Source organism: Athalia rosae, chromosome 1 (assembly GCF_917208135.1).
Source record: "Athalia rosae chromosome 1, iyAthRosa1.1, whole genome shotgun sequence".
In the NCBI taxonomy this organism is placed as follows: domain Eukaryota; kingdom Metazoa; phylum Arthropoda; class Insecta; order Hymenoptera; family Athaliidae; genus Athalia; species Athalia rosae.
The window spans coordinates 6,067,386-6,083,124 of NC_064026.1; the positions used below are offsets into that span (position 1 = coordinate 6,067,386).

Consider the following 15,739-nt stretch of genomic DNA (forward strand, 5'->3'; position numbering starts at 1 on the left):
TGAACATGAAAGATACCATTTATTAATCATTTTTGGGATAAACAAGTTTACATAGAAAGGACACTTTTCACAAAATGCGACTGCTGATACCAGCAAGTTTCAGTTAACACATAGATAAAACGGTTTATACTTCAATCATCAATCTCCTTATACTCGCTGAAACGCTTTAGAAAGCACAATTTGCGGCGTATTGATCATAATATAGAAAACATCTTAAGTTTAAAAAAAGAAACAGCGAGATTCATATGATATGACAACCCAAGCAATCTCGTCAATACTAAAGTATCTCACTCACAAAATACCAGCACTTGCGACAAAGTTATATATAATCTATTAAGGTACAGAGAGATTTCAGTTATACAGATGGTTGTTTTAAGCTCCAAATTTATTAAACGCTATAATAACATATCTATAGACATTTAGGTTTGTGCTAACACCGATTATAGCGATTAGAGAAATCTTTGCAAAAAGATTCAAATCGGCTGTGAAAATCGCTCGGCACAAACTTAAGTGCACATCAATTTAATTAGGGAAGATTTGCTACGAAAGGCTCGTTTAGTCAACATTGACTAGCTATAAAAATTCATCACAATAATACAAACACACATATCAAAGCTCGAAGTTACTTAGTTATATTTAGTGCTTGACAATTTGTTTCAATCAATTCTTCAATGAAACTGAATCAGGAATCAGAGCTTAATGTATATTGTACTTGAAGTTTTTTGAATCCATTCTATATCTTTACGTTATGACTCTGGAATTTGATACATTACTATATCTCTTCGTGATTATGATGATAAAGATAATAATGATAACAGTACCAATATTAGTAGTATTAGCATTTGCTGTAATAATATCATACTTTGTTGACTAACGCGCGCCTTGTTGCAGCCTCACCTTATTTTAAGGTGAATTAGCAGTTATTGAGCAAGTATACATATATAATTACATTTTATTTAGCTAGCAGACTAATATATCATTTACTATTATTAACGCAACCCGTTTCTTAATCTGTATTAAGTTATTTCAACAGATCAGCGTTGGATCGATGATGTGCACAAGGTATACAAAGATTTCTACCACAGCCCATTGAACAATGTTAATATTACATATTACAGTATAGTTAGTACGGTATATATTATATGTATACCCATATCAACACAATATACAAAACATTTTTATATACCCTTATTTTTATTTATTTATTTTTATTCTCGTTTTTTCTTTCATTTCTCTTATACCACCAGTAAAATTGCTAGTGACTTGTGATAATAAATATGGCAATAACACTGATTAAATATTCAGAAATTAATAATTTCTATATATTTAATACTCAATCCAAGAATGAATTTTAATGATGAAGTAGTAGTAAATTTCTTTTTTCTAATTTCCATTTACCTACACGTACATTCCATGTTATTATTATTATTCTTCAAAATCTTCAGAAATGAGAATTAGTGGTATTGGTTCAAATCAGTTTATACTTTGACCATTTTCATTATAGTCTCCATTTATGACCAGAAACCTTTTAAAAATTATCTAAAACTCTTCATCCCAATCTAATTGTTAAAAGTTATGCATACGTTATAAGAACATTCATTATTTAATGGAAAAACTAAATTGACCAGAGCTGGTCCTGCAAAAGAAATAAATGATAATAATAATAGTAAATGGAAATGTCCGTTCTATGTAACCGTTGCTATTCTAATTCATGTTAGTTGTTATGTATGTAAGCAAATCCAACAATATTTTAAACACTGGATATTGCGATAATTCTCCTATCCTTAAATCACACCATTTGAACCAGGATTTACAATTATTTCAAAACCTTCTTTCACAGCGGCTACAAATGCTACATTATTAAGAATTAAAAAGAAAAAAAAATAGTCTCGATTTTCTAGATTCAAAGACAGCAGTAAATCAAAGGTGCACTTGCGACAGTCGGCACAATTCAGTTTCTTACAAACCAAAATAAAAATCCAAATAATTCTTATTGAATGAGGTCCTTTGATTATTCAAATAACGCATCGAAATAGCTCGCTAAAATCTAATTAATAACTCTTCTGGTTAGTCTTTAGCTATACATTAAAATAATAGAAACAATCAGTTCTCACATTCTCAGCGTTATGGTATATCTTTTTACCACCTTACGTCTGAATATACTTATCATCAAAATGTAGCGTGTGGTCACTACGCACCTTATTTTTCACAAATTTATAAAACTGGTCAACCATCGAATATTACAGGTATAATACGTCAGGTATACATTTTTTATTCGAATAAAAAAATTGCTGTATCTGATTATTGCATACCCGATCTTGACTCTTTGTTATTTTAAATTTGTTCCATCACCAAACTGACTATTCAAAGATACCTATGCGGGCTAGGCACATAGACAGATGCTACAAATAACAGATATATTCACACTAGACATGAAACAATGAACATTCTGTAAATAACAAATACGACAGTGGTTCGCCGCAGGATCACCACTATACCGCAACATAAATTATTTATAATATTTTTCATGAGTGTTTATCGAATGTCGTTAAATAACAAAATTATACTGAAAAATAGTATGCGTGGAAAATATATGATTCTTCGGAAAATCTATTTTTAAACCAACATTGACTGTGCACTTCTCAATCGAGTTTTCATAGATATTATTCACGTTTATGTATATTTTTACACTAAATTTAGTCTCCGAATAATTTCTTCTAAAATTTTATTACAGAATGTAAGTTTATTTTTTTTCTTATATACGTAAATATATATATATATATATTTCCCAGAAACATTCATAAGTTAATTGCACGTTGAATTCTAACTTATAACTTAATGTGAATGATTGGAAAATATATGTATACTTTTTTTACTTTGAAACCAATGAACCGGAGATTGACTATGCACTCCTCAATCAAATTTTCATGGATAATATATATATCTCTGATATTTAATTTAAGCTTCCAAATATTTCCCCTAGTAGGATATTATAAAAAATTTACTTTTATCATTATATTATTGTGATATCAATCGTTGTGTAGTATAATATATGTATAGTGGTCCACGTACTGAGTATTGTTTTTATCAAAAACAATTTTTTTTCTAGGAATTGATGTAGTAGTATATATGCCAAAGATTTTTACAGGAATTATATCAAGAGAAAAAAGGAAGCGATTCCTCACTAATTCAGACAATTTTTCTTCCAAACATATATGAACAGAATTATAGAAATTTATACTCTACGAAATTTTGTCTACAAAACCCGCATTTTGGATTTCGGAAAATCATGGAAGCGAAATATGAGTAGTTTTGTACAGGTAAATATTTATTTTAAAAGAATTCTAAAACCTGATGATCAGATAATTTGATTGAGGATTTACTAAGGCCTAATTCTTCTGAAGTGTCAACATTTATATGATAGCTATTCGCACTCTAATCACCACCTAGAACCACTGAATACCAATTAAAAACATTAAACATTTAAAAATTGACAATAATACTAACAATTCTAATAATCTCTCGAAGAATTTCTTTCTTTTGTTTACAGTTAATAATACCGCTACTGGCACCTACGCACAAGAAGATCTAACGGTTATAGCTTTGACGCTGTAACATTATTAATTCATCGTATTTGTAATTTGCATCAATCAAAAATTAAAAGAAAATTTTGTACAGTAAAATTTTTTGTATTTCTTAAAAAAAAAATGGATGGCTAAATCAGAGAAATAATTATTACAATGATAATACTAGAGAACGACAAATAACTTTGGGACAAAAATAGCTCATCAATCTCGAATTTATCTACATACTTGTGATAATCATTTCGATGTGTATCGAAGTGTTTTTTTTTTGTATTTTTTTCGTATTTTATTTTATATATATATAATATATATATATATATATATGTATATATATACTATAACCAAAATATGTGTTTCATAATATGTACAATTTTAAATGACGTCAAGGAACGGACGCACTAATTTAATTTACAATATCCATCCTTAAGCATGAAATGTAAAGATTCAACGTCGAGATTAATTGTTAACTCGTCGTTTTCCCTAATAATTCATAGCGGATGTTAATTAATATACAATAACGTGGTTAGTATGCTGTTCAGTTGGTCATATTCCGTTATCAATTTCTAATTCCTAGCACTGTGGTTGAGTCGTGCAAACCGAAATGACTGTCATTGCAGATTTCAATGATAGAGGCAACGATTTAATCAGTTTTCTCATATTCCAGTACATTAGTTGGATCAAATCGTTCTTGAACAGAAAAAAATAACAACAAAACAAAGTTTTCAACGATGTTATTTTCGTAATAACCATTATTTTCGTACCACCTCAGCATCGGCTTGACCAAGTTCTATTCTATCAGTTCTTTATAACAATATTCTTATACTTAATACTGGTCCTTTGAAACCAGAATATGACCATCCAACATTTATGTGGTGATATGCGCGCATATATTGTAACTTAGAAACAATTATTTTCATTTATGATAAGTTATATACATACGCATTGTAATAAATTATTTGCAGTACCACATGTATCATGTTTCATGATATATTGTTTCTTTCTTTCTTTCATTCTAATCGATATATTTATATGTATAATTAGTATTCACATAAACCAGACTTGTAATTTCACATTGAGCCATCTATTACAACTACCTTGGAAGGCAAAGCCATCAGTTGACCGTTTGCAAATAATCTAATATACAATATAATAATTATTAGTTAATCCATCAATCATAAACATCAGGGGGTCATTCGATTAGCCGTTTCAATTTCAAGGTATAGAACATGCCAATAGGAACGAAAAGTAAAAATGAGAAATGCTTTTGAAATGCAACAAAAAAGTCTTTCTGTAAAGAAAATGAATTATGTATGAGTTATTCGATGATTTAAAACCACTTTTTACTATCTTTCTGTGTGCTTTTTAGGTAAAGAAATAATGTACATACATAATAGACATGAATGTCTATGCCATTAGCAAATGAAAATTTTTTCAAGCCCATGATGTTAACTTATACAATGACTGTTTAAATTTTAAATCGAATAGTAAAGCAGTAAATTTATCGACAACTGCAGCTATGATCTTCATTTAATTGGCTGTGAAAACAGTGTTTCTTATATAATATATTGAAGTTTTTTTTTATCTTTGCATCGGTCAACCGTTTGTGCTTGTTAGGTATATGTGGTGTTAAAGTATATTGAACATTTGTTAAAAAGTAAGAATTTTTTCTCTGCGTAAAGTCTCAAACGACGGAGTGGCAAAACAGAGTAAGTTTGTGAGTTGATGGTTCTACTGAACCATAGAAAAATACAACACCAGAGGAGCATGTAGTAACACCGATTAGTCGAGAGTTATATCAAACATATTATATATAAGACAGCAATAATCATTATACGTTATTTATGTTATTTTATACGTGTAATCAATACGTTTTTCCACGGATGACAAATATTTTTAATAATAAAATAATAATAATATCAATATCAATGGTAACAATTTATAGGATATTCAGTGTATGATCTGATCTATACGTAGTGGATACATATATCATGTCTGTGGTATACGTACGTATGTATATCAGACGCTTAGATGTAAGCTTTGCAAGCTGTATTAGCTTACGATATCATACCTTAACATTGGTCATTTTTGTTCAATATTAGTTTATATATTAAATATGTTTTTGTTGTTAATGTTCTTATATATTTATTAATATCACATGCAATTAAAATAGGATTGTCGGACATATACCTACGAGCGCTATACTCTATAAATTCAGTATTACCATCGGATTTTACCTATTTATGAATATTGCGTTACATAATATTATGCAGGCCTGGCACTTTCATCTCTCCATTTGATCAACTTTCTAATTACCGAATTTTTAAAACTACCGAACTTTACCCAAAATTCTATAAAACGTTCATCTAATTCATTATAGATCCCAAATAGACAGTAATAGCCCAGCGGGGGAATTCCTTCAAGGATCGAGACATTTGTTATTATGCATTATATTACAAAATAATGCCAGTCCATGGCTATTCGGAGAGATATTATGGCCACCCTGTTAAACGCGGGACTAACTAACGACAGCTAACTAACCAACTAACTATCTAACACCCTGCTAAATATTCAATATCTATCGACATTACAATCAGTTAAAGTTGCTCGCTTGTTAGGTGCGAGGCAGGGTAGACGCATGTTATTTTGTTGTACGTAAGAGCATGATCAGAGTCCTCAGTTTTAAGTACTATAGCTGGTGCGTGTTAGTATGTATTTACTAGTGAATTGGATAATAGTCTTCACAATAATCTTTACACTACATAAGGATATGACAAATTGGAAAGTTATAAAATTTCAGATCCAGTTAGTATTTGATGACGAATAGGCAGTGAGTAGTAATGAATTTAGGATAATGTACAGTATTGGCATGAAAGTTATCACAGTTAATAATTCTGCAAATGCCAAAAGAGAACTTTTAGAAGCACCGCATCTACTTTGAAGTTTATGCCAGTAACGTCTAGTTACATATTTTTATTAATCCTTATTTTCGTTCTGTTGGTTCGTGACAATGGTTTTTATTACGCTCATTCGTTTATAGAATTGTGATCGTGTGTTAAATTAATTTCGGTTCACATATTGGCTATTCACCTACACCTACGTTTTAGTTTGATATTTATCTAAATTCATTCAAAATATTTATTTATATTCGTAAGCAAGAAGCTTTGCTCGCAATATTTAACTAGCGGACGCAAGATCGAGTCATAAAAATGTTCAAAATGAGCATATCATAGTAACCGTAACACGTGTCGCTACAGTATTCGTTTTTTTGTGGACGTGCCCATATGCTTCTCCAATTTACTAAACTAGTACACCACGCAAAACCATATCGATACACGGGCCATTTAATAAAACCGTAATGCTCAACCATGTCAGAGTTACATTCTAAAATATTAGAGATCGTATAATAGTGTTATAAGATCAGAGTCATTCTGAACTCTGCGATTCAGCTGGTTGCGAGTGCCATGAAAAATCTAGGCCAAAAACTCTTATAAAATGTGCTGTACGCGACAACGTAATAAATAGGAGCTTGTTGTGAAGATAAACGAGGAATTCAGCACCTACGCTTTTTTTTATGTGTATGTAATCCTCAAATTAGGTGTTTCTTTTCATTCTTTTTGTGACTACTTCATAATGTTTAGCACGTTACACTTATTCATTCTATTGCCAATATAATAATACATAGTGTAGTGGACAGCATTCAAATTGCTTTGTAACGTCGATATTGATTGCCCGTGTCATTTCTCTTGAAATATTATTTGACGAGCTACATATATTTCATGTTACTTGGAAACACTTTTCCTTGGAAATCGGATGAAAATTATAAAAAATGTCACACATTTTGGGTCACACTTAAGAAAGGCCACATACATCTATTCTAAGAATTCTAACTAGCGTTTTGGCTACGTGTTCTCTCTGTTATAGTTTTCAGCTAAATAACGATTTTTTACACTTATGGTCTAAACTTCAGAATTTCTTCAAACTTCTGTAATTGCTAAGAACAACCAAAACGTGGAAACTATCACAAAAAACTACTGACAGACTGATAATACGCATCTAACGTTGTTCTTATTAAGAGACATTTGAAAAGTTGGCAGCCGGGGTACCGCATATGCCGCCTTAGCAAGACATTAAGAAATTTTAATCCCGTGTGATGAACTGCTATTATCAGTTTTTTTTTTTCTCAGATATAAAATATCAACGTAGATGCAAGCATAACCCGTGATGCACACTTAAAGGAACCGTTAAACCCTATCGTTCTGAATTGGATTGATATCATCAATTAATGTTTATCAGTGTAGATCTAATTATCGTGCATCCACGATGTCACCACCTTTGCTTGTAGCAGTAGTGGCGTATTTATCTGACATATCGAATAATACTTTCCAGCAACGAAGTTCGTTATTTATAGAAGATTGTTACTCAACATTAAGGTGCCGCTGAACCACAACTTCCTAGCAGAATTGTGTCAGAAGTGATCAGCTTGAAGGGGAAACGAGAAATGTTGCGAACGAACGAACGCAAATCAGAAGTACGTATTGAGAGACGTTAGTATCACTCGCCATTCGAATAAAATTTCAGTTAGTTTTGTGGACTGACCGCTGAATAAACTATAACAATATAAACTAAATGAATCAACATCTAACAATTAAAAAAACTATCAAGCTACTTCGTGTAAAACCGCGCTTGAAGTTTAATCACGTTTTGTCGTACTATCTAAGCGCATTGAACGTGGCTGGCAAGGTGTGCACTGCTAGCCACATCTGACTTTATTGCAAAAGCTGCATCGTTGCAAGTTTCGAGAACTTTCTTTTCCAATTCGGTATCGTACAAAAGTGTTGCTTGCATAGCGTTATACATACCAGTTCTGGCAAAGCGTGAGGCTTTGGTAAGTTGATGAATGCTTGCTGCTAGTGCTAATATATCTGAAAAAAAGTTCAGGATTCAGCTACTTCTAATAATTAACACTACATCACTCTAAGCTCAACTATTTACCTTTCTCATCACTCATGGGAATGCAATGTGGATTTTCTTTCTGTCTTTTGGTCATATTCTCTGTTTCTTGTCTACGACGTTCTTGAACGTACTTGATTGCATCCAGCCAATGTTCCATAGCTTCATGGACACGCTGATTCATCGTAGCACCTCGAAGGTGTTCCATCTTCAAATGCAAATCAGATGAAGGATTAATTAGCTGACAAAATAATCTAATGATCACAAAGGCATTAAGATCATAATCTCACCTTGGCTACTAGGGTAATAACACGCGCATGTTCCCGGAGATGGTCAATGATGAGACGGTCGACACGTGATGGATTCCCTTGCAAACGAGGTATTGGAATATTATTGGCGCTGGTAACTCGTTTACCAGGAAAATGAGCAGCTAAGCCAGCCTCACACTTTTTGCGTTCTTTTTCCAGCTGTTTGAACTGTTCAGAGTTTTGATCCAATCTCAGATGCAAAATGCTGGAAGGACCAGAGCGCCTGGATGTGGTATTTCTCAGTCCACCGAACAAATCGGACATGGGATGTAGCGGTGGTGCTGACACAGGTACAGGAACTGGCATCACGGTAGAAAACACGTTTCTAGCATGCATCAGCCTTGCATTAAATAGGACATCGGGTGGTGGAATACTGTGCATTCCTTGGAGCTGACGTTGCTTCAACATTTGGTTGAACAGTTCTCCATTTTGTGCGTTTCCCGTCATTGGAGCAGCTATGGGCATAGATGAGGGGTATGAGAGCTCATTTGATTGATCAAATGAGTCCATTTTGTACGCGACATTTTGTTGTTTCATGTTGTTCTGATAAATGTTTCTAGCAGAGTTCAGTGCTGACATAGCCTTGAGTGTATCAGCATTATTAGTTGTGAAACGCCGGTAACCATTCGTTGTTTGGTAGTTATATTTATTGTGTACGTCACTAGGGTTCCTAGATGTCAAATTTCTTGGAAAGCCGATTGGGGAATATACTTGTGGATTGTCTCTTTGTTTAGAACTGAGCGTAACTTTTGGTAAGTTATTGTTCATCCGCTGCTCCATATTCACAGCTGATGAATTACATTCAAAACTTCCAGGGCATACTTTTGGCATAGTGACATAATCGTTCAAAGTGGGATAGCAGTTGGTCATTTGTTTGTAACTCTGCTCCATTGGTCTCTCTGTCTTGATAGCATGAGATTGCTGCTGTAGAAAAATAGAATTGTTGGTTACATTCATCATACTCAAGTTATTCAGGTCTTGAAAATCTCTGTAATCCTCATATCTTCCGGACTGGAAATTATTAGGAGTACAATTTTGCAAGTTTGTATCAGCTGGTGAGTAGTGCTGCAGCGGGGAGTTGGACAAGAATCCAGAATCAGCACTGAGATCGGTCATAGCAGAGTTTGGTCTATAATTTTGAGTTGTGGTCGTCACATTATAGGCGTCGTGAACGTTCAGCATCTGGTTATTCTGCGATTTGGTATTCCCATGCTGACTAGGATTCCCATGCAAATCCAAATCACCCAAGCCAGTATTACTTGGCGAATCTTGAGCTGAATTTAAAGACAAGTTCAAATTGAACTCGGGATTCCCTCGATGTAATTGAACCGGATGATAATTTCCAAACAAATCTTTGGAGTATTTTGGAGGTTGTAGTGCCTCAGCCCAGTTGGACGACTCTGAATTATAATTAGTTAATCCATTCGTCGTAGTCAGTAGCCCATTCGACAATGGTGCATAATTTCTGTTTCCATTTAGATAACCAGTGTCTGTTGGTGATAATAGATTTTGTTGGAGTTGAGGCCTCTGTAAGTCGTTGATTACGCTGTGAGAGTAGGAATTTTCTCCATTCAAGCTATTTCTTGTGCACACGTTCAAACTCAGAGCGTGTGATTCGGTACAGTATTGTTCGTAGCTTTTTTCGTCAAGAGACCGATCAGACGTGATGTTTTCAGTAGCATTATATTGTCTCTGAAGGACATTCAGCTGTCCGAGGGAAGGTAACAATCCATCAATTGTCTGTGGGCCAAGTGGCTTATAATATTCAGACTGGTATTGTACAGATGCATTTTGTTGGTCATCGTCATCAAGGATTTTTGTAATAAGATCAGTGATCATAGAATTATTTGAATCTAAGCAATCTTCTTCGTCATATTTTTCCTAAAAATAATCAAGTGCACAATAATCAAGCTGGGGTTTATGTTGGAACAACACAATCAGCAGTTAAAAAACTACAATAAGGAATAATAATTGACAAATGTAAGTAGACGTTTGTCTTACTCGATTGTTCGCGTTGATATTTAGTATGTCATAGGCCCATGGATCATACTCGGTACGTAGTTTGGTCATGGTGCTATTTGCATTTGCCTCAAACATCCTGATTCCCTGTTCAGTCTGGAAGAATAGAACCAGTATAATTAACTACATATTTGTGGGAATAAATTGCGTAGTAAGTCCATAGTATGGATGGCAGTTCTAAAATGAATTTTGATAAAGAACAACTAATTTACAATAATCAATTAAATTCAATATCATTAAATACGTTCCTGTAGATGTTTTAGCAGAAAATTTATCATGCATCGGCATAAAATAGATGTAACCAATAGTGTAATATCTGATTTTGAGAAATGTAAAAATAAGAAGGGGGTGGGGTTGATTCCACATAGAAAAGATATAAAAATAGACAAAGATGATATTGTACGTCGTTCAGCTATACCGTGCCTACCTATATTTTTTAAACATGCCGATCAAATTGTTGAGAGCTAAAAATATTTTTACGAGCAGCCTAAGTGAAATTTCAAATATCCATATCGAGTAGGATAAAACAATTACAATGCAAGATAAAAGACAACTTGTCAAAACATTGTCGTCAATAATTATGGCGAGATTTTTCAACTTAGAGATCGTTTATCAACTTATAAAACGGATTACGCTCATTCGTTGCCCGGGCGTCGCATGTTATGCACATCATTCACGTGTATCACATACATACACCTATACGAAGGCTCAGCGTACTTTTCATCGTTTTCATGATTTTTGCAGCGATTTTTGAAAACGAAGAACCGGCCATCAAATGCGTCCAAAACACTACGATTAACTTACAATCAGTGACCCAGCACTGTGACCCACAAATGAGGTTCGCCGAGGAAATTAATGCACATTTCTCCGAAGATTCAGCTCAATCTTTTACGGTCCATCAACCCACTTTAATGGAATCAGTCAGTTATTTTACCACAGCGGTCGTCTGCCGAATCATTGAAATTGTACAACGTATGAACTAAAAACTTCAGTCAGCTTCGTGTTTATCCGCGCATAAGCATTTTCGGGTGTATTCGAGCAGATACGTGTGTGGTATGTGACAAGTAGCTTGCAAATGGCCCGGTGTAGTTACCGATTAATTTTCAAGTCTTGCGGAATTCTCCAATATTCGCGTATCACGAGCAGATTGCCGTCAGGATTTTAGTCGTAGTTGACGGTTAAAAATATTTCAGAATGACTTTTATTGCAGAACAAACCTTGGAAAACGCCTCCGGGCGCTCAGCTCATCCATCCGCTACCACCACTACGGTACTACCGAAGAAAAACGGCGCATCACGCACATACGACTGCATGCAACCTGCGCCTGTCAAACAGAGCAGAAAGCTCTAAATCTTCCTTGCAATCAGCAACCGAGACGCTAGATGTCGCGACCTATTGGAACCCTTTTGAAACTGTCGAAACCCCGTAGAAAATTAGCTTTTTCATCCCGCCAAAACAATTTGCACAATTTCATGCCTGGTACTCCTTGTGGTTGAAATTGAAAATACCGTTAACAATTGAAAGACAAATAAGTAGTTGTGGATGAAATACATCTTTGGATGAAACTCTAGTGTATGGATATATGGATGAATTGGGGAAACAATTTATCGAGTGTTTGGTATTCACATGGCACCAACTAGAGAAGAATAACTTCTCTACTTGAGTTGGACTAATATCTGGAATTTCAGAAATATTCAACCGAAAATTACCTCTTTATTTGTGTTCACCATGTTTTGGCAGATGACAAATATTTGCCAATGATTAAAAATGGAGTAAGATGCAACGCTTTCAGGAGTACGCCATCACAGAAAAACACCCGCATTGCAACGACTGATCATTCCTTAATGCCTGACGAACCTTTCAATTTGTCATTGCAAATAGATCAAAAAATCAAACACTAACAATTTTACGCGAAGATAATAACAGATTGCTGTAAATCGGAGCAAACAATAACGAGAATTCTCCTAACAATTATCGAAGCGTCCTTCAACCTGTTGCATTTTTGAAAAATTTTCTGCCGATGCTTTTCGATAAAATAACAATTTGCCTACTTACCATATTATTTTCGCACCATCCACGCGTCGTTTTTAATCATAAGTTGTGTCTGGCACTTTGCAAAATATAATTCTTCACTTTAGTCAACGGCTATAACTTTCTTAATGTAAAAGTCTACACCAGCTGCCTGAATGCTCACAATCAGCCAAATAATCAAATACTATATTACGTATCTGCACAAAAAGAGAGAATAGGTGGAACTGATAGAACAGATGCTTCTCGATCAACGATCATGGCAAATATTAATTTAATTCTTGAGTGACGTGAAATTAGCACCCTCTCTTGAGCCATTGAAAAACCATAAGTATATTATGGGCACATCTTTGATTATGGGTCAATTTGAGGGACACTTTCACGCAACCAATAAAGAATTAGTAATTCATTGGGAGGGAAGATCGAAAATTGTTACCTGCGATGTGTTTAAAAAATAATTTTTTACCAATATACACATTACAACTTACATACATATATACTGATAATGTGATTATTTTAAATAATCTCTTTTTTTGTGAAATTTCAAAAATGATATATATTTCAGAATATTCACATTTATAACTTGGGTATTTTTCGATAGTTTGATGTCTTCCACAATATATATCGGATACTTTACTGTTAAATAATATAATTAAAATATGCATCTATACTGTGAGTATAAATATTTACAACCGGTAGGAAAATGAAATAATACAGTGATAGGTAAATTAGGCTTGATGTCGTGGAATGTATTCGAAAAAAGAAAACCAATTTTCATCCGGCGACATCACATGCCAGGGTTTCTGAATTAAATACTTAAAGAAGTTAACCACAAATAAATACATACATCCATTTAAATTATGACTGGTTTTCTATCGGCATATTTTCAAAGGCATCTTTACAATCTAGTTAAATTAGCAACCCCTCACAAACATCAACAGTTTTGCATCCACTCTGCTCCTTCCAGCGAAACTATTTACAATTTTTTTGCTCTCAATGATTGAAATTAGATCAGAAAAATTTAGCGAATATCACACTGCTTGTTATTTAGCATTGAAAAAAGATCGATTGATTATAAATCGGTTCGGCGCATCAAGCAAACTATTTTCGGACACGCTTCTAGTTTTTAATATTAACTAAATCTTGCAATCGAAATAACTATATTCTTCATGGATTTTCATATTTACACAAAACATGATAGCAAACTTCCTTGATAAGGCCACAGCTAACTATAAACTAGTATTGCGCCGCTATAATACAAATAAACGTAATTCATACGATAGGCTATACCAAAAATATCACATTTCCCATTCACATCCGCATTGATATTTACGTATACTAATACGTAAATGTAGGCAGCAGGCACATACTGTATGCTCATACAGAGCGGCAGCAAAGTCAGCAAAAAGCAAAGATAGGTGACCCCATAGGTTTAACCGTTGGTACGGAAGTGCAGTATTGAGTCATAATATAAGAATATTTTGGTTGTTTAGAATAATACCAAACCGAAATTAGAATTAAAAATCTTTCCTCACATCCTGCCACTATCCATGTATGAACACTTTCATTTTTTAATATTTTAAAAATTTGTCGAAAGAAAAGCAGGTACTGCATGTACATTTTTTAGCCGTTCAACGTTGTCACTGAATTTAATGTTCTTTCAATTAGTTAAGCAATGAAATCAATGACTTACACCATTAAGCACAGGTGGCAATTATTTTTGTTTCCTTGCCCGACAGATCAAGTAAGTCCATTATTATATTAGATACTCCAGAACCATACTGCACTACATGACCATGTACGGAGAATTCGGTACAGATGTATAGAAGAGCAAGTAGGCGCTGGCGGTTTGCGATTTCACTTCGTTTGGCGATACCTCTGTCACTGTAGGATCATCATATTTGTACCACCTGAAAATAATCATAATGTAAGTGGAAACGATAAGATGCTATGAAAGTAAAAATAAACTCTTACAGTAATAACCAGACACATACTTACGCCCCTTTGTTATCTAATACAATATTTCAAACCGTGCCATTTATGCTCTATCTTAATTCAAATATTTGAAGACCTTAGGAATAGGTTATTACTGTGGCTGTAAAAAGTTATAAATAGATGATACCCGAAGTTTACTCAAAACACCTACTTGTTTTGCGAAGCGCTTTTACAATAGGCAGTGTAATGTCCCCCGTCCATAGTTCCGTAATGATTTGAGACGGCATATAAATTATAGGTTTGATGATAAGAGTTTGTGGTAGTTGTGGTAGTCCCTGAGTCGTTTGCCACGTAGCTCCTTAGGTCAAGTGATGTGAGTGGAAAGTCTACAGCCGTATTTATTTTTTGTATCCATCCTCCCGTTTCACCAAACCTGTTCAGGTGAACCACAATTATAGGTGCTAGTTTAACAAAATCGAACTTTTTTGTAGCATCTCTCGTAGTTTTGCAGTTTACGCATCTCCACCCGGAAACCCTTTGTCCGCTTACATATCTCCTTATGCAATCCTGGAAAGATGATAATGATTTTGTTACAGTTTTGGCATATTTAATAAACTGTACAGAAATAAAAGAAAGTATTCAGTGAAATCTGATGACTTTTAATAAGCAGTCAACGTACGTCTAAGGTACATCGAATGGTGGCTGGTAGGGATAAAGTCAGGCTATTGAAACTTTCGTATGTGATGCTACTATTTCCACATGTAGTGCAGCTGATCGTGGATCTCAGTTGACCGAAAAATAGTTGGGAAATTATAGAGGTTTGACCCCCCATTGCTTTATCCCATTCTTTCTCTGCATTGCTGAGTGATCGGTCTGTTTCCAGTTTTGCTTTCTAAATAAAAATCGTAACATTGA

General features: G+C 34.0%; 2 protein-coding genes and 1 long non-coding RNA gene across 7 annotated transcripts in view; 1 reads left to right on the forward strand and 2 right to left on the reverse strand.

Moving 5' to 3' along the window:
* LOC105688936 (meiosis-specific coiled-coil domain-containing protein MEIOC-like) lies at positions 1-10,951 on the reverse strand. The gene is made up of 4 exons (XM_048655840.1): positions 10,844-10,951; positions 8,825-10,723; positions 8,577-8,742; positions 1-8,506 (listed from the first exon to the last, which is right to left on the reverse strand). Exons 1-4 carry the CDS (start codon positions 10,937-10,939, stop codon positions 8,298-8,300), a joined length of 2,370 nt encoding a protein of 789 aa, XP_048511797.1. The 5' UTR covers positions 10,940-10,951; the 3' UTR covers positions 1-8,297.
* Positions 7,974-13,729, forward strand: LOC125501115. 2 transcript variants are annotated; one of them, XR_007278623.1, is made up of 5 exons: positions 7,974-8,112; positions 8,697-8,913; positions 9,002-9,132; positions 11,606-11,914; positions 12,072-13,729. It is a non-coding gene; the product is annotated as an uncharacterized LOC125501115 (long non-coding RNA). The 2 variants fall into 2 exon arrangements; XR_007278622.1 differs by lacking the exon at positions 11,606-11,914.
* The window catches only part of LOC105688401 (ubiquitin carboxyl-terminal hydrolase 8), a 19,841-nt gene continuing 14,944 nt past the window's right edge, over positions 10,843-15,739 (reverse strand). For all 4 annotated transcript variants that reach the window (XM_048655781.1, XM_048655768.1, XM_012404679.3 and 1 more), the window contains exons 10-13: positions 15,504-15,716; positions 15,036-15,391; positions 12,917-14,799; positions 10,843-10,957 (exon numbers count right to left, since the gene is read on the reverse strand). In XM_048655781.1, coding sequence (XP_048511738.1) covers positions 14,676-14,799; positions 15,036-15,391; positions 15,504-15,716 — 693 coding nt within the window. In that variant the 3' untranslated portion in view covers positions 10,843-10,957; positions 12,917-14,675. The remainder of the gene's footprint in view (positions 10,958-12,916; positions 14,800-15,035; positions 15,392-15,503; positions 15,717-15,739) is intronic.

Bases quoted from the DNA above. Each gene is read 5' to 3' on its own strand.
- LOC105688936 (XM_048655840.1), bottom strand. From the start codon at position 10,939: ATGTTTGAGGCAAATGCAAATAGCACCATGACCAAACTACGTACCGAG. The intron at 10,724-10,843 runs GTAAGACAAACG...GATTATTTTTAG, and splicing joins ATATCAACGCGAACAATCGA to GAAAAATATGACGAAGAAGA. The intron at 8,743-8,824 runs GTGAGATTATGA...TTGCATTTGAAG, and splicing joins TTATTACCCTAGTAGCCAAG to ATGGAACACCTTCGAGGTGC.